The 27,636-nt window shown below is 41.8% G+C and overlaps 1 protein-coding gene across 1 annotated transcript in view; it reads right to left on the bottom strand.

Annotated features, from left to right (window-relative positions):
• GAB2 (GRB2 associated binding protein 2) overlaps positions 1–27,636 on the bottom strand; it is a 174,400-nt gene that overhangs the window by 40,702 nt on the left and 106,062 nt on the right. Inside the window, exon 2 of the mRNA XM_082659670.1 lies at positions 12,336–12,636. Coding sequence (XP_082515796.1) covers positions 12,336–12,636 — 301 coding nt within the window. The remainder of the gene's footprint in view (positions 1–12,335; positions 12,637–27,636) is intronic.

The raw sequence follows: 27,636 nt of genomic DNA, 5'->3' as shown, positions 1-27,636 counted from the left end.
TTAACCTCAAATTTTTTTTAATCTGCCAGCTATATCTTGGCATAGAGCCAGGCACAGTTCAGTTAAAAGCAGCAAAACTTGGTGAAAACTGAGGGCCCCAGGACCTGGAACTATACACAGAGGAGGCAGGCAGTCACTGAGAAGGGTTGCAACGGGAGGACCTGACAGAGCTCCTGAGGTCACTGAGAGTGGGTGCGTGGCCTATGCTCTTCTCTGGCATGTGACCCTAGAACAGGACCTGGCAAAAACAGGTACTCAGTGTGCTGAATGAGTGAACTCAGAGACGGAAACTGGGCATCACCCAGAAATGGGGGCAGCTGAGTCCGAAAGGAGGAGGAAGCTGTTGAGGGAAAGCAGAAGTGGAGTTTCTTCAGAAATTCAGGCAGACAGACCACTGGCCACCCGGAAGTCAGCCACTGGACGGTGGGGCTCCAGCCACTGGCTTAAGGATTTTGGTAGGACTGGGGTCTCTGAGAGGGACTAAATCAAAGCAGGATGGGGTCTAGTCCCAGGTGGAATTTGATACGACAGTCAGGTTAACAGGGAAATGACTCAAGAATAGGAAAAAGTAGGCAAAGTTCCAGGGCTGACCTTATCTCGCACACAAGATGAGGGTCAGAACTGAGCAAAAAGGGTGAAGAATCCCAGAGCCCTGACTCCATGCTGGCGTGCAGGGTGGGCCTCAACTTGAAGGTAGAGTCCAAAGGCCTTTGCAGAGTTCAGAATCCTATGCAGAACTGTACATAACCGGATGTTTAATCAGAATCAAGAGCTTCAGGGGTCCAAAGTGACCTTACCACAAAATTCAAAGTCCTGATTCTACCTTTAGCCAAAAACTAGCGTGACATTGGGCTTTGGAATCTGGTCTGGGACCAATTCAACAATAATTTATTACCCTCCTTCACTAGAGATAATTAGAAATACTCAAAGAACAAAAAAAGGGGGAGCATCTCGTGGGACGTCTGGGGAACCATCCAAAGCTTCTGGTGTTGAGGAGCTGGGAGGAGACGCTCTCATTTCTAACAGTCTGTGGGTTTGGCAGGTACAATAGACTTTACGCTGGCTGGCTGGGACGGTGTGGGGGAGCGTCTGGTATACAAGGGAAAGGAGGAAGGAGGATCAAGGCTTAGAACGAAAAGAAGAGGGTCAGGTTTCTCCCTGTCGCCCTCTCCTCCTCCAGAGGGTCTGGACTTTGCTGCAGGTCAGGGCTGAAGCCTGTTCCAGGACAAGGCAAAAGTGTCTGTGGGGATTCTACAGAGTTCATGTCCCAACTCAAAGCCTACTCTCAGGGTGACGAGACCCAGCTGCAGACAAAAAAACAACAAATAAACAAAAGACTGAGGAGGAAGGTCTGATATTTCAGGGTTATTTAGAATACCAATTTTTTGTTTTTAAGGCATGAGGATTTCAGATCTGGCTGGAAACTGGTCTGGATGTTTATTTTCCCCACTGTCTCTGGAAAAAAAGGGTGGGTGATTCAGAGAGCAGCCTCCGCCTCTGGGCTGGGGCCCGGATCAGTCTCCACTCTGTTCTTCTTTCCTCCAGGGACCTGTGTAAGCCTGGGGAGAAGCTGCCTATCACCTCCCACATTTTCTCTAAGCTTCCAACAAGGGTCTCCCAGAGGAGTGAGAGATCTGACCCCAGTTAAAAAAAAAAACCCAGAAAACAAAAGGTAGGGGAGGGAACAAGGGAGGAAAAGTTCCTCCCAGGAATGAGAAGAGAGAAAGGGTCAGGTCTCCTAGAAAGGTCTCTCTCGTCCCCACTGTCCTCCACTCCCAGCTTCTCCCCGGCACTCCCACTCACTGCGTCAGGGTAGTGGGGGAAGGGACCAAGGTCACCAGAAGGTACCTGAGTGGACTGCCTGTCTCCACTACGGCCCTCCCTGCTGTGAGAAGTCCAGCTGGAATAAGGGGTCCTGACCTTTAAGGCACCAATCATTCTCTCTGGAGAGGAAGGAGCTGTTTGAAGACCCTGATAACATTCCTCCACTGGGGGCTGAAGATGTCCCCAAACGCATACCTGTGGGTATAGTTTCATCCTGGAAGGGAACCAGGACTTAAAATAATTCTGCTGTTGAGTTACTGGGGAAATTCACAGATTACTAGAAGTGTAAATATTCACAAAATATTTAAAGTAGGGGGCAGTCTCACCCACAATTTTAGTAGAGAAATGGTGGGGAACAGATAAAGAACAGTCGGTTGGAACTCTGGGAGGTCATCTTTCTATAGAGTTAGTCATGCAACTACTGTGAAATTCCTGCCAGGGAGTTCAAGAAGGAAAAAAGCTACAATAATAGACAGGATATGGAGGAGGCTCTGGCCTTAATTTCAAAATCTTCAAGAGCTGCAAACGGGGCTCTGGTGACCTAAACTCCCTGAGCTGTAGTTCACAGTAGTTTGTTGGCTACTCTGAGATGGATCATGTTATCTTGCTGATTTAGCCGTCCGAGATTAACGTTAATGTATAGACAGCACTTTACTTTCCAAATGTTTAGTTCTCAGTGATCAACTTCTTGCTTCTCCTCTTTGCTGGCTGTTTTGTGATTTACAAGCAACCACAATAAACAGGTCTGTGAAAAGGGGTTCGGAGAAGTGAGAAGGAGTTAGAGCATACAGCCCTAGGGTGGAGTTAAAAGCCTTGGATGCTAGATCCGGCAACACTGCTTTCTGGCAATGTCAGTGCCTTTCAACTTTAGCTTCCTTATTTGTGCAATAGGAATAGCGCTAGCAGCCTTGCCTAGCTTGTTTCTTTATATGCAAAGGAGACTGCGTAAGTGTTGTGTAGACTGTAAAGTTCTCTAAAAACACCAGATACTTAAATCATATCCTGTTCATCTTGACCTCCAGATATAAAAATCATCATTTTCACCAAAAGTACGACATGGAAAGCAGTGAAAGAAGCAGCTACTGTTCACACTGTGCGCCTATACATTTTCCCAGCTTCCTCCCAACCCCTCTGCAAGGGAGCATAATCTCCATTTTACAGATGACAACACCTCAAAGAGACAGAGTTACTTATTCAACATCCTAGAGCAAATAAACAGCAGCAGCTAGGGTGCCTTTCAGAGTGCACGTTAGAGTAAGGGGCTGTGCAGGTCCTGGACCAGCTACGGAAGAGAGGGAGGAGGGAGGGGATGAGTGGGAAGGAGAAGCCCTCAGCTTGGAGGATTCAAAGGGGTGAGGGCTTCCCTAACAGTGGATGACTCCTGAGCCCATGAATCATTCATCCACACTCTGTGCTGGGAGCTGCTTCTTTTTATGTGTGGTACATCTGGTCAGGGACAGCTGCCCACGACAGGGCCACAAGTGTGAGGACTTGGACCCGCCTGCTCGTAAACACAGCTCAGAGCAGCTTTCTGCCCCCTGACGTGGGGGACTGAAGGCTGTTTTGATTCCCAGAGGAAGGCGGGGTTCTTACTGTTGCCTGTGCGTACATGTACACACCCCCACCCCCACCCCCAAACAAACAACAAGCAAACTCCATGTATGTGATATGAAATCTTGATATTCATTCTTAGAATTGCTTTTCCTTTCTGAGCATCGTGCCCGGTTTCCTTTTGGAAAGAGTTCTCTATCAGGAGGCTGTTTCTTCCACCCTTGTGTCGATATTCAAACTCAGTGTCACTCCTGGTCTGGTCTTGATCCTAGACAGGTTTTATCCTAGGCATTTTTGGCTGGAATACGTGAGAAATTGGAGAGTGGCAGCAGAAAGAAGAAGCCGGGGGTGGCAAGAAGGATTAAAAAAAGACTCCATCTGCTATAGAACCGCTTCCAGCTAAAAGTGAAAAACACAAGTTTTTTTTTTACGGGTCCCATCACAACTCTTTTAAAAAAAGAAAGGAAAGAAGGAGTATCTGCTTGAAGGAGGCTCCCCATGGGAAGAAATTTCTACAGGACCAACAGCAAGCAGGGGTATGGACTGCACAGCTCCAGCAGATACCTCTACATAGAATACAGTGTGAATATTCCTTTGGGAAATATGAAACTTGAGGGGCTGCCAGTGGTCTAAGGTCTGCGTTGATGAACCCATAGAGAAGCAGAATTACTGAGTGAAAAGAGGATTTTTCTCTCTATTTGAAGAAAGGAAACTAAGACCTCAATAAAGTGACTTGTTCACATCACCCCAGAGTTGTGATGTGAGTTCAGGCTTCCTCGTCCCCAGCCTACAGACTCACCAATCCAGCCTAATGGCTGGATGAAAGCTCTAGAAGTTACTAAATTCTTGGAATATTCGAGCCCAAGGATTTCAGCAATATGGGTTGGTGAGGAGGGAAAACTGAGCCAGCTGTAGGACTCTGGTGGAAGGGGTCAAGGAGTGCTTCCAATCTAATACATGGTGTCCACAGGGGCGAAACTATCGGGGCTTGGTTCTGGCAGATTTTCATATTCCAGGAGGTCCAGGACAAAGAGACAGCATATTATAATGCACAGTCAGACCTGGGTTAGACTAGAATCCTGGCTCCACCATTTTCTAGCTGTGTGTGACCTTGAGTCAAAATTGTTGCTACCTCAGAGGATGACTATGAATTTTTAGTGAGAATTTATGTAAAGTCCTTATTTTACATAGAGTAGATGCTCAATACACAGCTCCTATAATTTCCTTTTGTGGCCACTGAAGGTGAGATATCAGTACAGGATGCTCCTCACATAAGGCAGGTGCCGACGCTAACACCCAGGTGATTGGATTGTTCTCAGCAAGCCTCAGAAAAAGGAGAGCAGCAGTTGTATTTAGGAAGAATCTCAGGCAGATGAGAGTTGGATAGCCCATCTGAATCCAGCCAAGGCTGGGTTCAGAGAAGAGTTTTAGTCCTGGAGTGCTAGACAGGGAAGAAACACTCAGTTTCTTTATTTGAAAAAAACAGAAACAGTTGATAAAAGTGATTAAATGAAATAAAGTACTTAAGCAAAAGGAGGTAGTCAAATGTTAACTTCCTTCCTGCTTTCCCTCAGATCCTGATTCTCAGTGAAAAGAAACACTGACTTGGGTGATTAATCTCTCATTCCTTACCTGAGGGTTTTATAGATATAATATATATACTTTCAAGACAGCTTCTAAATTACAACACAACCTATTATGTGGCTGAATCTTTTTACATACCAGATTCTCCTATGAGAGGGAAGAAAAGGCCATTTGTCTTCATCAGAAAGATCTCACAAAAAATCCTAAACCTCTATCAGAGACAAATAATACCCTTGCTCTGGTAATTAAACTACTAGACATCTAATAAAATAATCCCTTAAAAAAGAAGTTAAAAGTTAAAGGGAATATACTGTTTAATAGACAAAGCTGTTGAAAAATACTGACTTGATTATTTGTCACCCCCTTAATACTTCCCCTCCTTTTCTTCCCTCACTGAGACGGTGGTGCATGGGCTGGTGCTTCCATCCTTGGTGATGCCTCTGTTACAGAATTTCCCTGTGACTGTCTGGTTATGTCTGTCCCCTCCACTAGACTATGATGTCTGAGGGCTGGAACTCTATGGTTCATCTTTACAGTCTGTAGCCTCAGTGATTATGATAGGGACTCTCACAGAATGAGTGCTCCATGAAGATTTGATGAATGAATGAGTAAATGAACAATGTATGAATGAATAAATATTCCCACCAAAGAAAGCAAGCCCAGATGATGTAGTTCTACATATCTGAATTTGAATTATACTTAAATTCTATATAGTAAAAGTAGGGATTCAGAAAATAACTATTTTTGAAATATGTGATTTTTAAAAAAGATATTTGCACCAAGAGTAATTTTTGCTACATCTCAAGGATATGTTTTTCTTGGTAGGGACACCTCTAATCCCACAAGGGAATAGTTCTTAAAAGCAATTTGCTTTCTGGTTCCTCCTCCACCCCATTATACCTATTTCCTAAAAAGCTGACGTATTCCTTGGACTTATTTCTCACATTTATGAAAGCTTTGAGACTAGGGGGTCTATGGGTTCTTTCTCCCACTTTTTAAACATTCCTTTCTTATTTTGTTCTTTTTTTTTTTGCATGAGTATTTTATTTCTTTATCAGGAATAAAATAAAATGAAAAACAAAAACAAAATCCATAAAGCCTAAAATAACAAAGATTTGGGGGGGAAAACAAAAAAGTCCACACGGGAAGCAAAAATTATACCAAAGAACTTAAGAGTAAAATGGGGGCTCATAATCCTTCCTCAAGGAAGATCACATAATTCCTAGGGCAGGACATCTAGCCCAGGCACAATCAGCTACATAATTTGCAGAGCTCAGTACAAACTGAAAATGCAGGGCTCCATGATCAAAAATTAAGAACTTCAACACAAATAAGTGGAAAGATATCTTGTGTTCATGGATTTGAAGAATTTACATTGTTAAAATGTCCATACTATTCAAAACCATCTATACATTCAGTGCAATTCCTATCAAGATTCCAATGGCATTTTTACAGAAATAGAAAAAAAAAATCCTAAAATTCATATGAAACCACAAAACATGCCAAATAGCCAAAGCAATCTGGAGAAAGAAGAACAAAGTTGGAAGCATCACACTCCCTGATGTCAAAGTATATTACAAAGCTATAGTAATCAAAACAGTATGGTACTGGCAGAAAAACAGACACATAGACCAAAGGAACAGAATAGAGAGCCCCAATATATGGTCATTATTTGACAAGGGAGCCAAAAATACTCAAAGGAGAAAAGTCTTTTCAATAAACTGTGTTGGGGGACTTCCCTGATGTTCCAGTGGGTAGGACTCCACACTCCCAGTGCAGGGGGCCTGAGTTCAATCCCTGGTTGGGGAACTAGATCCTGCATGCATGCCGCAACTAAGAGCCCCCATGCTGCAACTGAGAAGTCCACATGCTGCAACTAAAAGATCCCGCATGCCACAACTATGACCCAGTGGAGCCTAAATAAATAAATTTAAAAAGTGATGTTGGGAAAACTGGATATTCACATGCAAAAGAATGGAATTAAAACCCTATCTTGGTACAACCACTATGGAGAACAGTATGGAGGTTCTTTAAAACTAAAAAAAGAACTACCATACAACTCAGCAATCCCATTACTGGGCATATACCCTGAGAAGACCATAATTCAAAAAGAGTCATGTACCACAATGTTCACTGCAGCTCTTTTTACAATAGCCAGGACATGGAAGCAACCTAAGTGTCCATCAACAGATGAATGGATAAAGAAGATGTGGCACATATATACAATGGAATATTACTCAGCCATAAAAAGAAACAAAATTGAGTTATTTGTAGTGAGGTGGATGGACCTAGAGTCTGTCATACAGAGTGAAGTAAGTCAGAAAGAGAAAAGCAAATACCGTATGCTAACACATACATATGGAATCTAAAGAAAAAAAAAGGTTATGAAGAACCTAGGGGCAGGACAGGAATAAAGACGCAGATGTAGAGAATGGACTTGAGGACACAGGGAGGGGGAAAGGTAAGCTGGGACAAAGTGAGAGAGTGGCATGGACTTATATATACTACCAAAATAGATAGCTAGTGGGAAGCAGCCACATAGCACAGGGAGATCAGCTAGGTGCTTTGTGACCACCTGGAGGGGTGGCATAGGGAGGGTGGGAGGCAGACGCAAGAGGGAGGGGATATGGGGATATATGTATATGTATAGCTGCTTCACTTTGTTATAAAGCAGAAACTAACACACCATCATAAAGCAATTATACTCTAATAAAGATGTTAAAATAACAAACAAACAAACAAACAAAAACCCTATCTTAGGACTTCCCTGGTGGTGCAGTGGTTAAAAATCTGCCTGCTGATGCAGGGAACATGGGCTCGAGCCCTGGCCAGGAAGATTCCACATGCTGTGGAGCTACTAAGCCTGCATGCCGCAACTACTGAGCCTGCGCTCTAGAGCCTGCAAGCCACAACTACTGAGCCTGCATGCCACAACTACTGAAGCCTGTGAGCCTAGAGCCCATGTTCCACAACAAGAGAAGCCACCACAATGAGAAGCCTGTGCACCGCAACAAAGAGTAGCCCCCTCTCACCGCAACTAGAGAAAGCCCGCATGCAACAACAAAGACCCAATGCAGCCCAAAATAAATAAAACAAAACAAACAAAAAAACCCTATCTTACACAATGCATAAAAATTAACTTGAAATGCATAAAAGATGTAAGACCTGAAACCATAAAAATCCTAAAAGAAAACACAGAGGAAAAGTTCTTTGACACTGGTCTTGGCAATGATTTTTTGGATATAACACCAAAAGCACAAGCAAGAAAGGCAAAAGTAAATAAGTGGGACTACATTAAACTAAAAAGCTTCTGCACAGCAAAAGAAACAATCAATAAAATGAAAAGGCAACCTAAGGAATGGGAGAAAATATTTGCAAACTTCATGTCTGATAAGGGATTAATATCAAAAATATATAAGGAACTCATATAACTCAATAGCAAAAACTCAAATAACCTGATTAAAAAATGGGCAAAGAACCTGAACAGACCTTTTTCCAAAGAAGATATTCAAATGGCAAACAGCTACCTGAAAAGGTGCTCAACATCACTAATCATCAGGGGAATGTAAATCAAATCAAAACCACAATGAGATATCACTTCACACCTGTTAAATGGCTATTGTCAAAAAGATATGAGGTAAGTGTGAGCAAAGATGTGGAGAAAAGGGAACCCTTGTGCACTGTAGGTAGGAATATAAATCGGTACAGCCACTATGCAAAACAGTATGGAATTTATTCAAAAAGTTAAAAATAGAACTACCATATGACCCAGCAATGCCACTTCTGGATATATCACTGAAGGAATTGAATATACTATCTGGAAGAGATATCTGCTCCCTCATGTTCATTTCAGCATTACTTACAGTAGGCATGACATGGAAACAACCTAAAGGTCCACTGAAGAATGAATGGATAAAGAAAATGTGACTATATATTTAAAAAATCACATTATATATATATATATATATATACACACACACACACATTCTATAGACACACACACACACATGTATATAGTGTGTGTGTGTGTGTGTGTGTGTATATATATATATATTATATATAATTCAGCCATAAAATGAAGGTAATCCTGCCATTTGTGACAACATGGATGAACCTTCAGGCCATTACACTAAGTGAAATAAGTCAGACAGAGAAGGACAAAAACTGTATAGTCTCACCTACATGCAGAATCTAAACTAACCAGACTCATAGAAACAGAGAATAGATTGGTGGTTTTCAGGGGCAAGGGTGGGGCAGGGGAAATGCGTAAGGATCAAAGGGCACAAACTTCCAGTTATAAAATGAATAAATCCTAGGGATGTAATATATAGCATGGTGACTGTAGTTAACAATACTGTAACAAATGTAGACTTGAAAGTTGCTAAGAGAGCAGATCTTAAAAGTGCTCACTACACATGCACTCCGCTACACGTACATCTTGTTTATTCATTAATGGACGTTTGGGTTGTGCCCACATTTTGGTTATTATGAGTAGCGTTTCTATGAACATTCGTCTATAAATTTTTGTGTGAACATATTTTCATTTCTCTTGAGTATATGCCTAGGAGTGGAATTGCTGGATCATAGGTTTAAGGTTTTAAAAAACTGACACACTGTGTTCTCCAGTAGCTGTACCATTTTACTTTCCCACCAGCAATGTATGAGGTGGAATGTATGGGCAATGTATGTTTCTTCTCCACATTCTTGCCAACAGTTATCATTGTCCATATATTGATTGCAGCCATCCTAGTGGGTGTGAAGTGCTAGTGGTATTGCTTTGCATCTTCCTAATGATTAATGATGTTCAACATCTTTCCATGGGCTTACTGGTCATTTGTACATCTTCTCTGGAGAAATGTCTATTCAGATCCTTCGCCCAATTTTAAATGAGGTCATTTGTCTTTTTCTTGTTGTTATTGAGTTGTCAGAATTCTTCTTATATTCTAGATACTAGACCCTCATCAGATATGATTTGGAAATAATTCCTCCCATTCTATAGGAGGAATCTCTTAACACTATTGATTCCTCAGCCCTAAGCCAGATCTACTGAATTAGTACCTGTAAGTTAGATAAAAGTTTTTAGGGTGATTCTGATGAGGCACCAGGTTTGTGGACAAATAATCCAGACCAGAGCTTCTCAAACTTTAACGTGCATACAATCACCTAGGGATCTTAATAAAATGTGGATTCTGAGGGAAATAGAAAAATTCACTAGAATACCACAGTAATAATGGTTGTAAGCACGATCCACTGATAAATGCTAAAATTAGTGCACAAAAGTTTAAGGAGAATTGGATATTTGCACATGATTAAAGTATTTCCTCCAAACTATTTATTAATTACAAAAGCAAAGATAGTAGTTTTACAGTGGAGGAACTTGGCAGATACTACCTTAATCAAGTGATCAAGGTTAACATGACCAGTAATAAGACGTATTGACACCATGTGCCCCCTGATACAATGTGCAGAAAAAGGCACATCACCTCTGTGGAAGTCTCCCCAAAACTTCAATCTAATCATGAGAAAACACCAAATGGAGGGACATTCTACAAAATACCTAACCAGTACTTTTTTTTTTTTTTTTTTTTTGCAGTACGCAGGCCTCTCACTGTTGCGGCCTCTCCCGCTACGGAGCACAGGCTCCGGACATGCAGGCTCAGTGGCCATGGCTCACGGGCCCAGCCACTCTGTGGCATGTGGGATCCTCCCGGACCAGGGCACGAACCCGTGTCCCCTGCATCGGCAGGCGGACTCCCAACCACTGCACCACCAGGGAAGCCCCCTAACCAGTACTCTTTAAAAGTGTCAAGGTCAAACAAGACAAGACAGACTGAGGAACTGTCATCACAGATTGGAGGAGCCCTGGAGACAGAACCACCAAATCTAATGTGCTATCCTGGATTGAATCCTGAACAGAATAAAGACACTGGTGAAAAACAGGTGAAATGCCAATACACTGCAGTGAATAGTACTGTACCAATCAATGTTAACTGCTCAGTTTTGACCACTATACCTGGTTAAGCAAGATGTTAACATCAGGGAAAGCTGAATGAAAGACATATGGGAACTTGCTGTACAATTTTTGCAACTCTTCTGTAACTGTAACATTATTTCAGAATAAGAAGTTTTAAAGATATGCAGATTCTGATTCTGTAAGTCTGGGTGGAAGTCTTCTGCATTTCTAACAAGTTCCCAGGAGAGGTTGACGCTGCTGGTCCACAAACCCCACTCTGAGCAGCAAGCATCTAAACCAGCGGTTCTCAAACTTAACTGTGCATCAGATCACCTGGCAGGCTGATCAAAACACAGATTGCTGGGCTCCACGCCCAGAGTTTCTGATTCAGTAAGTCTGGAGTGGGGCCCAAGAATTTGCATTTCTAACAGATTCCCAGATGAGGACGATGTTGCTGATGAGCTAGGAATGGTTTTTGTTTTAAAGGGCTGTAAAAAATTTAGAAAACAGGTATATGAATCAGAGACTGTATGAGGCCTTCACTTATGTACAGAAAACGGACGCTGAGCCCCAGACCCTTGCTACTTAGAATGAAGTTTTCAAAAGACACTAATGCCTAGGTCCCACCCCTGAGGTTCTTGGTTAACTGATTTGATACGGGCCCTTGGCATCAGCATTTAAAAAATGTTCTTCTACTTCTGATATGTAACCAGGCTCAGGAAACTACTAATTTAGGGTCTCCATCTGCCTCAAAAAAACCCTACTCCTCAATCATCCCAGAGTTGAGGATGAGCCCCAACAAATGTCAAAGAGCGTTTCTGCAATTTAAAACTTTTATTTTGAAAAGTTGAGCTACCTTTTTTTTTTTGAAGGTTAACAAAACCCAACACAAATCAGAATTTCCCCCTCTTGACTGTCCCTTCCCAAGTAAATATAATGAACACTGGATTATACATCAATAATAATCACAAGGGGTCCCAAACCTCCCCCTGCCAAAAAAAAGTGGCAAGGATAACTGTGCAGGATGGTCTGAAATAGATGGCAGGAACGGACAGAGATGCATCAGAGAAGGGATAAAGGTGTGAGTTGCCCATGGGATGGCTGACAGTTAACAGGGCACAAAGAGCTAGAGAGCTGAGCTGATGGTGAAGAAACACCATCAAGTACCTCGAGCTTCATCATAACCCCAACATATCTGTTTCCCACTTGAGCATATGTAGTGCTAGGAGGCCCTCTATATTTGGCTACCCCTTCACACTCTTACCCTTTGCCTACTACTCCTCTGCCCCAGAGGAAAGCCTTTAGCTACAGGTTGTTCTCCTGGTTCAAGGAATATGAGGGCCATCATCCTAGCCCCAGCTGCCCAGCCCCTCCCAGGAAGTGCCTGGCCCCTTCTGAGAAAGATCCGTGTTTGTTCCCATACCTGTGCTCTCCTCAGCCTGATTGAAGCCACAGATCTGGCAGATGCTCTGGACCCACTTATTCATGTCCTCCTCCGTCTCGGCCACCAGGTAAAAGGTGCGCTCGCTGGTCTTGATGTCAAACACAAAACTATCCTGCAGCTCCTTCTTGTTGAAGGTCAGGCCTGCATCCACCTGCTCGCAGAAGTTCAGGTTGATGATGCGCAGGGGCTTCTTGGAGTGATCATTCTTGTAGTATTCCAGAACATCTGGGTCACCGCTCATCCGCCCACTCCGCAGGATAAACCAGCGTTTCTTCCAGGCCTGAACAGGAAGGAGTAAGAAGAGGGTGGAAAGTCATTAGTTACTTCAAAGCTTTTCACAGGTCCTCAGATGTCACCAGGTTAAGGGTGGGGACTGTTGCACCTGCAGGCTGAGCACGGAGCCTCTATCTCCGTTTCTTATTTCCCCAGAGTTTCAAAAATGAAGGATGACTAGAATGCGTGTTAGTGCAGCATTTCACTATGGAAACAGGGTCTTATCACTATGAGAAGAGATGTGGCATTCCCACTTTTTAGGTCAGGAAATCTGATGAGGACTAAAACACTTTAGAGCAATTATTCCATTAAGGTAGAATACAGACTCAGATGCACCTTTTAGTCAGGGTGGGACTTGCAAAACTGTAACATCTCAGTTTATGGATGGGGTCCCCCAATAAGACATGGTGAGTTGAAGCAACAATGTCACACACAGCAAGTAGCAGAGAAACAAGTTTCCTAACTTTCAGTACACTGTGCTTTTTACCAAATCATGATGCCTTGGAAAAATCACATAGAAACCCTTCTAAAACTTCTCTGAAGCATAACTTCAGGATTTCCCCATCTCATTCACTGCTATATCCCTAGTACTTATAATAGAGCCCTGCACACACTAAGTACTCAATATACATTACTGAATGAATAAACTCCTCACATCCTGTCATACTATAGAATTTAACACTAGATTACATATTCCCTGATGTTGTCTTCTACGTTCCATCTCTTCAATGAGACTGAGTAATCTGTGAGCAGACACCACACAAAGTGGTAGAAAGACATCACATATAAAACAGAGGCTTGGGTTGAGTCTATGCTTTACCACTGACTTAATGTGTGATTTTTAGATAAAGTCATTTACTTCTTTGGATCCTGCTTCATCTATAGCATGAGAGTCAACATCACCACTGCCTGTCCTACCTACCTTATAGGGTTTATACTATGCAAACACACACAAAGCACTATGTGTACAACCCTAAAGCACTGCAAATGCCAAGGATCAGACCGTCATCACAATTCGTTACATCCTACTGGGACCTTCACTCCGTTAATCCTGCCACCTTGCACTCTCACCTTCTATCCCTGTCCTCACTTCCTTCCCTACCTAACTTGCTCCTGTGATCCATCATTATCATCATTCCCTTGCTTTTTTTCTCCATTTCTCTCCTTTATCTGGGAAACCACAACCCCTGGCTAAGTCTAATGCTCATCCTACTCTGCCTGTTCCCATTCAGCTGTATGTCGTTGGAGAAAATCATACAACTACGTTGGCTGCTCTCACTTTAAATTCAAGTGAGCCCTTATGCTGCCTGACAGTCCTATTACATTTACCTGGTCCATGATTTTCTCTTGCTCTTTGGCAACAGTCTTTGAACTTCTCTCTCTTTATTTTTTAATTTTATTTTTAAAATTTATTTATTTATTTATTTATTTTGGTTGCATTGGGTCCTCGTTGTTGCACGTGGGCTTTCTCTAGTTGCGGCGAGCAAGGGCTACTCTTCGTTGCAGTGTGCGGGCTTCTCATTGAGGTGGCTTCTCTTGTTGCGGAGCACAGGCTCTAGGCGCGCGGGCTCAGTAGTTGTGGCTCGCGGGCTCTAGAGCGCAGGCTCAGTAGTTGTCGGGGACGGGCTTAGTTGTTCCACGGCATGTGGGATCCTCCCGGACCAGGGCTCAAACCCATGTCCCCTGCATTGGCAGGCGGATCCTTAACCGCTGCGCCACCAGGGAAGCCCCGAACTTCCCTCTCTTTAAACCTCCAACACCTCTACTCTTTGGTATGAGAAAATACAAGCAAGCAAAAGAGAATCTACACATGTTCCATCACCAAATTTACCAATCTGTCTGCATTTGTAGCAAAGTAGTTTGTTACTAGGGAGCATGGACAGTTCACCCAGTCTAAGGCCAACCTTCTTCCACTTGAGCATCCCCTCTCACCTACATGTGGACATCACTGTATCTCTGGAATCACTGCATTTTCCCTCCCTCCTAGGATCATTCCCATCAGGACCCCAACTTCTCCCAACCAAGCAAAAAAACGAGAAGCTTGACTTGATCCCACATTCCCTTCCAGCAATGGCCCAGTTTTCTGCTCCTCTGTACAGTAAAACCTCAAAGAGTTTTCTATAGTACTAATCATTGTTTCCTCTCCTCCCATTCTTTTCTTGGAAGCAGTCTAATCAGCCTTCCCCCGGCTCCCCCCACCCCCCACTAAAATAACTCAACAGAGGTCTTAAAGACTGCAACATTTGCATTTCACTTGATCTCTCAGCAACATCTGATAACAGTTTATTATTCCATTCTCTTCGAAGCACCTTCTTCACTTGGCTTCAGTGCTCACTCAGTGCTAGTTCCTTCTCATCTCCCTGATCTCTAAATGTTAGAACGCCCCAGTGCTCGGTTCTCAGACTCTTCTCTTTCTATACCCACTACCTAGGTTATTTTATTCCACTTTACAGCTTTGCAAGGCATCTAACTGCTGCAATTCCTAAATTTATATCTCCAACCCAGACCAGTCTATTGAACTCTAGAGTCTTACATTCAACTCCTCACTAATAGGCATCTCAAACTTAAGGTGCTCAAAACTGAGCTCTTGACGTCCTCCAAGCCTGTTCTTCCTGCAATCTTTCCCATCTCAGTTACAAGCAGCTCCAGCCTTCCAGTTGCTCAGACCAAAAATCTTGATGTCATCATCAACTCCTTTCTTTCCCATTCCACATCTAACCCAACAGCAGATCCTGTCGGTCCAAACAGTTCAATATACATCTATGACCTGGTCACTTCTTCACACCTCCACTGTTAACTCACTTGATTGAATCCACCATTTGGTCGTCTTCCTGCTTCTATGCTTTCATCCTGCAATCTATTCTCAACACGGGTGCTGATGCAAATCAGAGCATGCCACTTCTCTGCACCAAGTCTCCACTGGCTTTCTGTCTCACTCAGAGTAAAAGCCAAAGTCCTCACAATGGCCAGTGGGCCTAGTATGACAGTCCCTCATCCCACAGCTCTCCTCACCTCCTGCCACTCTCCACCTTGCCCGTTCTGCTCTTGCCACACTGGCCACACAATCCTGCCTCGGGGTCTTTGCTCTGGTTGTTCCCCCTGCCTGGAATACTCCTGCCCCAGACAGTCCCATTGCTTATTTTTTCCTTCAAGTCACTATTCAAGTGTCACATTACTGGACAGACCATTTTCCTGACCACCCAACCCTCACACTCTCCTGCTTACTCTGCTATACTGATCTCACTAGCACTTACGCCACCTAAAACAGCACATTTTTGTTGATTCTACCCACCGCCCAGGATGTAAACTCCTAGAGGGCAGGGATTGGTTCTTTTTATCCCATGCTGCATCCTCAGTGTTTAGAATAGTGCCTGGCACAGAGGTGGTTATCAATAAGTATGTATTGGACTAATTAATGAATCATTTTCTTACATGAACTCCTTACAGAATCTAGAAGGTCATGGGGATATAACTGGTACCTGATGAGCCATGGTGGAAGTGAAGGTTAAGGTATAGGATAGAGCTGAGGAAATAAATCTAAGTATCATCTACTATAGTCACCTAAAATCTTGCCCAGGCCACTACTTACAGAACTCTGTGTGCATCTGTGTGTGTGTGTGCAGGCATATAATGAAAGTGTGTGGGTAGCAAGGTGCATTTTTAAAAGGTATTGAAGCTTGTGTTTCAGTTGATGTATCCCCCTTGAGTGCTTGTCTCTGTAGAAAGAGCTGCCTTCAAATCACTGGTGTGCAGGTGCGAGCATAAACACACACGCAGACACTCTCATAAACAAGAAAAAGGTGTTTGCTACAGATAACATCGGAGCCTGTCAGGTTCCGCTCGCAAGAAGTGGTGCAGGCTGATAAATGGCTGCCTACAAAATGCTGATAAATGTATGACAGAGCAGGCAAAGCCACCTAGTCTAGTTCCAAATTCACATCGCTCTTCTGCCACAACACTCTCTGCTCCAACTTCACGTATGTGTTTTTGGGGGAACCATACAATTCAGAACTAAGTATAAGCAACTCCAAAGAGTCTAGCTCCAAAGACAACTTCTCTGATCCCCTCAGCTGAAATGGACCTCTATTTCCTCTGAACCATCATAATACTTTTAATGTACTTTTCACGTCATGTCATTTTTCTTTTTCACAACATATTACAGATATTTTAGTATTTGTTGTTTCTTCCCAAGCAGACGATGAGTAAAATCTCCTCCTATTCCTCTTTCAATCTTCATGGTAGGCATTTACTAAGCAAGGCTCTTTCTCACTGAACCTCTCTTATCTCCCTGGTCTCATTTATGTTTCCTTCCTGCCATCCATCCAACAAATATTTATTTAGTGCTTACTATGCTACAGGCATCATCCCAGATGTTGAGGATACAGCATGAATTCCTGGTCTTACAGAAATTACAGGTGCATAACAGGTTACTTATTATTCTCCAAATGTGCCACATAATTGCATGACTTCATGTCTGCGCACAAGCTGACGTTTCTTCCTAGAATGCCTTTCACCCACCTCATCTATCTGGAAAATTCCTATATTTTCTTAGTGTCAGGTTAAATATCACTTCTCCTGGAAGGCCTTTACTACCTTCCCATAGAGCTGGTGCTCCTGTCTCTTGTTCCCTTAATAACTCGTGCTTTCTGTGGCATTTCTTCACTCATCTTTGACATTTCAATTGCTCATATGTCTTCCTCCCCTTTAAGCTCCGAGCACCTTGATGTTCGGGTCCTGTGTGGCCAACAGTTACTCGGCAGAGTACTTAGCCTATAATGGGAACTCAGTAAAAACCTGTTGATTTTTTTTTCCATTCAATCAGTGTATTCATTTATTCAGACTAATAAATGCAATTTAAAAAGTTAAGTGAGTTTTCACAGTAGAAAGTAGGAAAGGAGGACAAAAAAGAGGATTATAGAAAAGAGAATAAGATAAAGGTATGCTGTGGATTCTCTATGACGTGAGTTTTTCAGCATCTTGTTCCCTTCATTTTGATGAGTGCAGGACCCTGTAATAAATATTTATAAAGGAGTCTGGGCACTTCAGCTTGAAAGTACCCCATGATATAGAAATGAAAAATTACTGCTGGAGTACTGACACGTAATGCAAGTAGAATACAGGAACTTGAGTCCTGAATATGTTCTTAAGGGGAAAGCTTCTTCAGGACTGTTCTTACATCTGTACAAAATCTCCTACAAAAAGTAACTCAAAATGGATCACGGACTTAAATGTAAAATACAAACAGAATTCAGCAAGATATAAAAAGAATTATATAACATGACCAAGTGGAGTTTATTCCAAAGATGTGAAATTGATTCAATATTAAAAAAAATCAATGTAATCAACTACAGTAATAAGCTAAAGGAGAAAAACCACATGGTCCTATCAATCAATGCAAAAAAACATATGACACATTTCAACACCCATTCATGATAAAAACTCAAAAAAATAGGAAGAGAGGGGGAACTTCCTCAATCTGATAAAGCGCATCAACAGAAGACCAACACCAACATTACACTTTATATTGAAAGGCTGAATGCTTTCCCCCTGAGATCAGGAACAAGGCAAGGATGTCTGCTCTCACCACTTATTCAACATAGTGCTGAAGTTCTAGTCAGGGAAATAAAGCAAGAAATGGATATAAAAGGCATAGAGATTGATGGATGTAGAGGGCATTATGCTAAGTGAAATAAGTCGGAGAAAGACAAATACTGCACGGTATCACTTATGTGTGGAATCTAAAATCAAACAAACTAGTGAATATAACAAAAAGGAAACAGACTCACAGATATAGAGAACAAACTAGTGGTAACCAGTTGGGAGAGGGAAGGGGGTAGGGGCAAGATAGGAGGCAGGGATTAAGAGGTATAAGCTATTACATATAAAGTAAATAAGCTACAAGGATATACTGTACAACACAGTGAGTATAGCCAATATTTTATAATAACTATAAATGGAGCATAACCTTTAAAAATTGTGAAGCATTATGTTGTACACCTGTATCTTATATAATACTGTACATTAACTGTATCTCAATCTTTAAAAAGGCATACAGATTGAAAAGGAAGAAAAAAATTGTCCCTATTTGGATGACATGATTGTCCACATAGAAAATCCCAAGGAATTTAGGAAAAAACTCCTGGGACAAATAAGTGAGTCTGGCAAGGTCACAAAATACAGGAGTACCTCACTGTATTGCATGTTGCTATATTATGCTTTGTGGACATTGCATATTATACAAATTGAAGGTTTATGGCAACCCTCTGTCAAGCAAATCTATTGGCACCATTTTTCCAACAGCATTTGCTCACTTTGTGTCTCTGTGTCACGTTTTGGTAATTCTTGCACTATTTCAAACTCTTTCATTATGATTATATTTGTTATGGTGATCTGTGATCAGTGATCTGATGAAGGCTCAGATGATGGTTAGCATTTTTTAGCAATATTTTTAAATTAAGGTATTACATAGTTTTTTAGACATAATGCTATTGCACACCAATAGACTACAGTATGGTGTAAACATAACCTTTATATACACCAGGAAACCAAAAAGTTCATATGACTCGCTTTATTGCAGTATTTGCTTTACTGTAGTGGTCTGGAATTAAACTTGCAATATCTCCAAGGTATGCCTGACAAGATGAACATGCAAAAATTGATTTGCTCATGTATACTAGCAAATAAACACATGGGCATAGAAAATAAAAACACAATGCCATTTATAATCATTTTTTTAAAAATGAAAGAAGTGTGAATCTAACAAAACATGTTCAGGACATGTATGCTGAAAACTATATAATGTTGATAAAAGAAATTTTAAAAAACCTAAATGGAAAGGCACACCATGTTCATGGATTGGAAGACACAACATAGTACATTTCTCCAAATTGACGTTCAGATTTAACACAATTTCTATCTATCAAAATCCCAGCAAGGCAGGCTTCCCTGGTGGCACAGTGGTTGAGAGTCCACCTGCCGATGCAGGGGACACGGGTTCGTGCCCCGGTCTGGGAAGATCCCACATGCCGCGGAGCGGCTAGGCCTGTGAGCCATGGCCGCTGAGCCTGCGTGTCCGGAGCCTGTGCTCCGCAATGGGAGAGGCCACAACAGTGAGAGGCCCGCGTACCACAAAAAAAAAAAAAAAAAAAAAAAAAAATCCCAGCAAGGGTTTTTACAAATGTAGACAAAATTATTCTAAAACATATATGGAAAGGCAAAGAAAGTACAATAGCTAAAACAACTTTGAAAAAGAAGATAAAAGTGGGGAAACAAGTCCACTAGATTTCAATAATTATTGTACAGCTACAGAAATCAAGACCACGTGATACTGGCAAAGGGACATACACATAGGAACAATGGAATAAAACAGGAAACCCAGAAATAGACCTACCCAAATATGCTCAACTGATTTCTGACCAAGGTGAAAAAGCAATTTAGTGGAGGAAAGATGGCCTTTTCAACAAATGGTGCTGAAGCAACTGGGCATCCATGGGGGGGGGAAATGAACATCAATCTAAGCCTCACACCTTATACAAAAATGAACTCCAAATGAATCATGGACTTAAATGTAAAGCTATAAAACATTCAGAAAAAATTGGAGGAAATCTTTAGGATCTAGGGCTAGGCGAAGAGTTCTTAGACTAGACACCAAAACCATAATCCATAAAAGGAAAAATCTATAAATTAGACTTCATTAAAATTCAAAACTTTTGCTCTGCAAAAAACGGTTAACAGGCTAAAAGGATAAGCTACAGAGTGGGAGAAAATATTTGCCAACCACATATTTGACAAAGGAGAGTATGGAGAACATATAAAGAACTCCCAACACTCAATAGTTGAAAAAGGGAAACAAACCAATTAGGACATGGGCAAAAGACATGAAGAGACATTTCACTGAAGAGCATATGCAGATAGCAAATAAGCACATGAAAAGGTGTTCAATATCATTAGCCATTCGGAAAACACAAAACCACAAAGAGATATTATCACAGACCTATCAGAATGGTTAAAATAAAAAAAAAAAATTGTAACAACGCAAAATGCTGGCAATGAGGCAGAGAAAATGGGTCACTCAAACATTGCTGGTGAGACTCTAAAATGATATAGCCACTATGGAAAACAGTTCGGCAGCTTCTTAAAAAACTAAACATGCAACTGCTATATGACTCAGCAGTTTTACTCCTGGGCGCAACCGCTATATGACTCAGCAGTTTTACTCCTGGGCATTTATCCCGGAGAAATGAAGATTCATATTCATACGAAAACTTGGAAAAGAATGTTTATTACAATAGTTCCAAACGGGAACAATCCAGATGTCCTTCCATGGGTAAGTGGTAAATAAACTGTGGTACTTACATACCATAGAACACTACTCAGCAATAAAAAAAGGAACAAAGTATTGACACATGCAAAATCCTGAATGAATCTCCAGAGAATTGTGCTGAATTTTGTCAGAGCCAATCCCAGAAGGTTACATAATGTGTGATCCCACTTATAGAGCATTCTTTTTTTTTTTTTTTTTTTTTTGCGGTACGCGGGCCTCTCACTGTTGTGGCCTCTCCTGCTGCGGAGCACAGGCTCCGGACGCGCAGGCTCAGCGGCCATGGCTCACGGGTGCAGCTTCTCCTCGGCATGTGGGATCTTCCCGGACCGGGGCACGAACCTGTGTCCCCTGCATCAGCAGGCGGACTCTCAACCAATGCGCCACCAGGGAAGCCCTATAGAGCATTCTTGAAATGACAGAATTTAGGAATGGACAACAGATTAGTGGTTGTCAGTGGTTACGGAGAGGGTTGGACTGGGATAGAAGTGGGTGTGGCTATAGGAGAGCAGTATGAAAGATCCTTGTGGTGATGGTGGTGATGGAAATGTTCTGGATCTTGACTGTAACAATACCAACATCTTTGTTGTGATACTGTGGCACAGTTTTGGAAGATGTTACCACTGGGGGGAAACTGGTAGAGGGTACTGGGGATCTCTATTATTTTTATGACTACATGTGAATCCAAAATTATCTCAAAATAAAAAGTTTAATTAAAAAAAACTTACCCACAAGAGAATTAGAAAGTTCACAGAAGAGAAGTAAAGATCATGGAAAGAAAGGGTCATAGTTGGCAAATGATTATAACCAGACCCAGTTGTCCTCAATCTTTCCCACTCAGGGATGGAGATGGACTCTTAAGGAATCACACGAAAATATAAATAAACTTTAGAGTTCAGACCCCTGAGCACGAGGGAACAAAAGGGAGTGAACTAAGATTCACCAGACTTTCTAAACCTACCGAGCTACCTGTCAGCTCTAGGAAATCTTCACTGTAATAGCAGACATGAGTCTCTGCCTTGGGGAAACAAACAAATAAATACGGTACCAGTCAGCTTCTCCAAATTTTCTGTGTAGTAGCCAGCCTCCAAGATAGCCCCTAATGAATCCATTTCCCAGTGTAGCCTTATGTAGTCCCCTCTCATTCAGAATAAGGATGAACAAGGGCTTCCCTGGTGGCGCAGTTGTTGAGAATCTGCCTGCTAATGCAGGGGACACGGGTTCGAGCCCTGGTCTGGGAAGATCTCACATGCCACGGAGCAACTAGGCCCGTGAGCCACAACTACTGAGCCTGCACGTCTGGAGCCTGTGCTCCTCAACAAGAGAGGCCGCGACAGTGAGAGGCCCGTGCACCGCAATGAAGAGTGGCCCCTGCTCGCCGCAACTGGAGAAAGCCCTCGCACAGAAATGAAGACCCAACACAGCCAAAAATAAATAAATAAATAAGTGTATTAAAAAAAAAAAAAAGAATAAGGACGAACAATAGGATACTGCATAAATGAAAGTGTGTGACTTCCAAGGATAAGGCCTAAAAGACACTGCAGGTTCTTTCTTGTTCTCCTTTGGATCAGCTGCCATGTTGTAAGGACACTCAAGCAGTACTAAGGAGGAATGCACAAGGTGAAGAACTAAGGCCTCCTGACAGCTATGAAAAAGAGCCATTCTTAGAAGCAGATCCGTCAGCCCCAGTCAAGATGACTGCAGCTATAGGCACTTTTGACTGCAATTTCATGAGAGACACTGAGCCAAATCCACCAAACTAAATTGCTCCTGAATTGCTGAATCACAGAAACCACATGAAATAATAAACAGTTATTGCTCTTTTAAGCCAGTAAGCTTTGGGGTCATTTGTTATCCTGCAATAAATAACTAATATATTTTACCTTCCACTACCAGGGCCATTTAGGTGTAACCAACGTCAGCCACTAGGAGGAAAGCCTTGTCTATTTAGAAGACTAAAAGCAGAGGCTAAAAGATAGACTAATAGGCCAATGGAATAGAAGAATCCTGAAACAGACCCCTACATACATCATCACTAGATTTAAGAAAAAGGTTATACGGCAGTGCTATGGAGAAAAAACCTGTCCTTTTGATAAGTGGCACTAGGTAAATTCAATAACCATGGGAAAAGAAAGATTCTTGATCCTATGTCACGCCACATGTGAAAAGTAATTTCAGAACACTATAAACCCAAATGTGAAAGATAAAACAATAAAGTATTTAGAGGAAAATATGTTTCTGACTTTGGGGTAGGCAATGATTTCCCGAATATGCAAAAGGTACTAAGACAACAGAAAAAGTAATCAATTATACTACATTCAACTTAATTTCTGGTTATCAAAAGGCACCGTTAAGAGGATGAAAAGCCAAGCCAAGAAAGTGAGAAGAGATATTTGCAATACATACATCCAATGAAGGACTCATATTCAGAACACATTAAAAAAAAGTCTATAAATTAGCAAGACCACTCAATAGAAAAACGGGCAAAAGTTTAAACAGACACTACACAAAAGAAGATACCCAAATGGCGATAAACATGTAAACAGATCTCAACTTCATGACTCATTAGGAAAATGCAAATCAGTAACACTAAGACAACCACCAGAATGGTCCCAATGAAAAAGACTGACAATAGTAAGTTTGCGGAAGGATGTGGAAAAACTCTCACACCCTGTTAGGATGAATGTGAGTTGGTATAATCACTTTGGAAAACTATGGCAGTGTTTACTAAAACTGAACATACTCACACCTCACGACCTTGTATCTACTCCTAGGTACTTACCTCAAATAACTGTGTACATATATTCACCAAAATACATGTAAAAGTATGTTTACTGCAACACCATTCATAACAGCCCATGTCACACCTGCCTTTTTGCACTCCTATTTCAAGTGCTTGTTACCTATAGTCTGGACTGTTTGCATAGCTTCCTAACCAGTTATCCTAAGTTAATACTTATAAATGATTCCAGTTTAATCTTCCAATCAGAGCAAAACTCGGATCATGTCATTCCCCTTCACTATCCAAAAATTTAATGGCTCCCTATCACCTGCATAGCAATGTCCAAATCTTATGGCTTAGTTTTCTTTTTATTAAAATAAAATAATTTTCAATGTGGTGAAACATAACATAAAATTTACCATTTTAAGTGTACAGTTCTGTGGCATTAAATATATTCACACTGTTGTAGAGCCATCAACACTACCCATCTCCAGAACTCCTTTATCTTCCCCAACTGAAATTCTGCATCCATTAAACATGAACTCCCCATTCCTCGCTATACCCAGTCCCTGAAAACCACTGTTAGACTTTCTGTATCTTTGAATTTGACTACTCATATATGTGGAATCACACAATATATGTCCTTTTGTGACTGCCTTATTTCACTCAGCCTAATTGACTTATTTATGCCTAATTCCTGGTATAACCCAGCCAGGCAGAAGAAACACTATTAATTCAGATCAACAAAAACTCAAACCAAGGGGCACAAATGCAGAGAAATAAGGAGAACAGAATGAGAGAGATGATGCAGAGTGTGATAAGCAAAGCTTGAGATTAGGGTGAAAAGACCCAAATTATAGTCCTAGTTCTTGCTCTACAACCTTGGACAAATTTAACATCTCTTAAGCCTAATAACCAAATATATAAGAGGGAAAATAACAAAGCTAATAATACTGATTTGAGAATTAAGTACAAGTATTAAGTGTGAGAGCGGCTAGGACCAAACTCTGCATGACACATGTCAAGAACATAGTTATTGACTCTAAAGCAGCACAAAGACGTTCTGAGATCATGTAACTGGAAAAACAGTTGTCATTATGAAAGATCCCCAGATTTCCAATTCATAGTTTGTTTGTTCACCATGAAAGAGGCATTATTTTGTCCTTTGTCTTACCGCATACCACACATCAGCAACTCCTCTGAATTTCGGTTAAAGGTATCAGGATTCTTCCAGTCTCTCAGATTCAAAATCATCTACTTCCAATTCAACTCTTCTTGCTATTTCACTGTTCATGACGAATCAATGAGCTCCTTCTATAGTATTCAGTAAAACAAGCACAAATTCTGCTAAATGCTTTGAGGGATAAAGAAAGAAGGCAAGACCCAAACTTTCCTTTCAACTTACAATGCTTACAACAACTCAGGGAGATAAGACATGAACACATATCCCTAAAACAAAAACGCAGATTTTTATAAGCACCATAATAGGGACACAATATGCTATCAGACCACTGAAGCAGAGAATCAAACCTTTAGGGATGGGTAGGAGAGGGGGAGAGAGAGAGAGCAACAAAGAGAAATGAACTTGAATGAATATGAACAGTAAAGAAGGTAGGGTTTGATATACGGTTTGGGCAAAGAAAGAGGAAAGGTCAGTTCTTATAGAGCACATAGTATGACCAAGACCTGGGTACGGGAAAATATGACAGGTTCAGAGAATGTGGAACAGTCTTTTTTGAATGTGGAAAAGAAAGAGGAAAGGAAGAGTCTGGTGGTCCTGGAAAGCCAACACCATCCTAAGAATTTTTAATCTTTTCTTTACTGATAATGGAGAGCCATTGAAGAGAACAGATTAGCAGAGAAATGATAGTTATCGCTGTGCCCTTAACTGGAAGAATGAGGAAGACCAACCAGAGAAAGGAAACATAAGAGGCAGGAAAACTAAGAAGCTGTTGGAATACTCTGCAACAGTGAGAGATGATGGCAGGGAGACAGAGCACAAAAGACAATGCAAGTCACTTTACTCAACAACGGGGCTTAAAGAAGTACATGGCATAAGGGCCAACCCTCAAGAAAGTTAGAACCTTCCACTTGTGTCTATGATTAACAGAACGCCACCACCTTCTCTGATGAAACAGAAGTGACTGCTTTCCTTTTGTACCCAAATCCAGTAAAACAAAACAAAACAAAAAAACGTTTCACAACCACCCAGACCACAGACATGCACCATGGGTACATATGGCCCAGAAGTTGCATCATTCTTGCTTTGAGTGGAGAGTGCATATCCCTCATGAACCTGTCTCTGTTCTTTGGGTTATATTCCAAGGTCTCCAAGCATGTAGAATGCAGACATGACTTCTTCCTATTGCTCTTAGCACCTAGAAAACTTAGGTGGACTCCAGTTCAGCTTTACACTGGCCAGATCACACGGGAGTGCTGTGCTCAGTTCTGGTGGTGTAAAGGGTCCTGAAATCCAGTGGTACCAGGATTTAGTGAGGTTTTGCCTGGAGTCATGACTATCGTGTTCTGAGATATAAGAGGCTAATGTACAGAAGAACGATTTGATTAATTTTGGGTGATCCCACATACTAAAGCTGAACTAGGGCCAGCAGGGGCATGCTACAGAAAAGCAGAGTTTTGGCTCAGTGTAAGTAAGAGTTTTCTAAAAGAGCGGTCCAAAGCAGATCCTTTGGAAACTGAAGAACTACTCTGCATCGGAGATACTAAAGAGGAGTTAGCCTAGAGCAGGGGTTAGCAAACTTTCTCTGTAAAGAGCAGAGAGTAAATATTTTAAGCCTCACAGACTATACAGTCTCTCACAGCTTACTCAGATCTATAGTGGCACGGAAGAAGCCGTAAACAATTTGTAAGCAAACGAGAGTAGCTGTGTTCCAATAAAACTATTTAGAAAACGAGGTGGTGGACAAGATTGGTTTGCTAGCCCCTGGCCTAGACTAGGAGTGGGTAGGGAGGGAGAGTTGAGCAGTGGATCGGTAGGAAGAAAGGGACTAAGGTCTCTTCCAACCATGAGAGCCTTATGTATTTTTAACCAAGAAAATCTGACATGGTAACACCTCATTTAATCAGATTATTCATTCTTGGAACAGAGGGATGTGTTCTTTCACAAAACCAAGTATTAACTAGAACTCCCTTAGTTTCAGCCTTGACAGTTGAAAATATTTCTGAAACTCCAGAATCTTCTGCCTTGCCTTAGGTACTATACCAAAGATAACAGAACTTTTCTTTGATGACTAAGGACTTCTCAGAGCCTCAAACCATCTTTCCAGATACCAAATCTCACATGCCTTGTGGCTAAAGTTGTAGAAGAGTCAAGACATTTCTTGGAAGAGGGTTTTGTGTAACTCCTAGAAATGGGTGTGTCCTTTTAAGTTCCATCTTTCTGATGAGGGTAAAGCCCAAAACTGCCAACAAACCAGGAGAATCCTGTTAAGTGACGATTACAGTTAGTTAATTAGAATCTAACTGAGGTTACTGGATGATATCAATCAATTGAACTTATTAGTCAGGGACATTAAAAACATAATACTTGCATCTTCAAAAGCTCTTTGCTTTATATATAAAAAAATCCACCCATAACACATGCACACACTCATCACTCACACTCACCTTTCTCTCTCTTTTTTTTTTTTTTTGCGGTACGCGGGCCTCTCGCTGTTGTGGCCTCTCCCGTCGCGGAGCACAGGCTCCGGACGCGCAGGCTCAGCGGCCATGGCTCACGGGCTCAGCCGCTCCGCGGCATGTGGGATCCTCCCGGACCGGGGCACGAACCCGTGTCCCCTGCATCGGCAGGCGGACTCTCAACCACTGCGCCACCAGGGAAGCCCTCACCTTTCTCTTGGTAAAACTGCAGGTGGTGATGTAGTTTGAGTTCCAGCCCAAATAATCACAGACAGAAGAAGAATTTGATCTGACTTGTGAGTACATGATGTACAACTATATCCCAA

Source organism: Grampus griseus (genome assembly GCF_964374135.1).
Source record: "Grampus griseus genome assembly, chromosome: 8".
Taxonomy (NCBI): domain Eukaryota; kingdom Metazoa; phylum Chordata; class Mammalia; order Artiodactyla; family Delphinidae; genus Grampus; species Grampus griseus.
The sequence above is the reverse complement of the archived record's forward strand: the minus strand, read 5'-3'. Positions and strand labels throughout refer to the sequence as shown.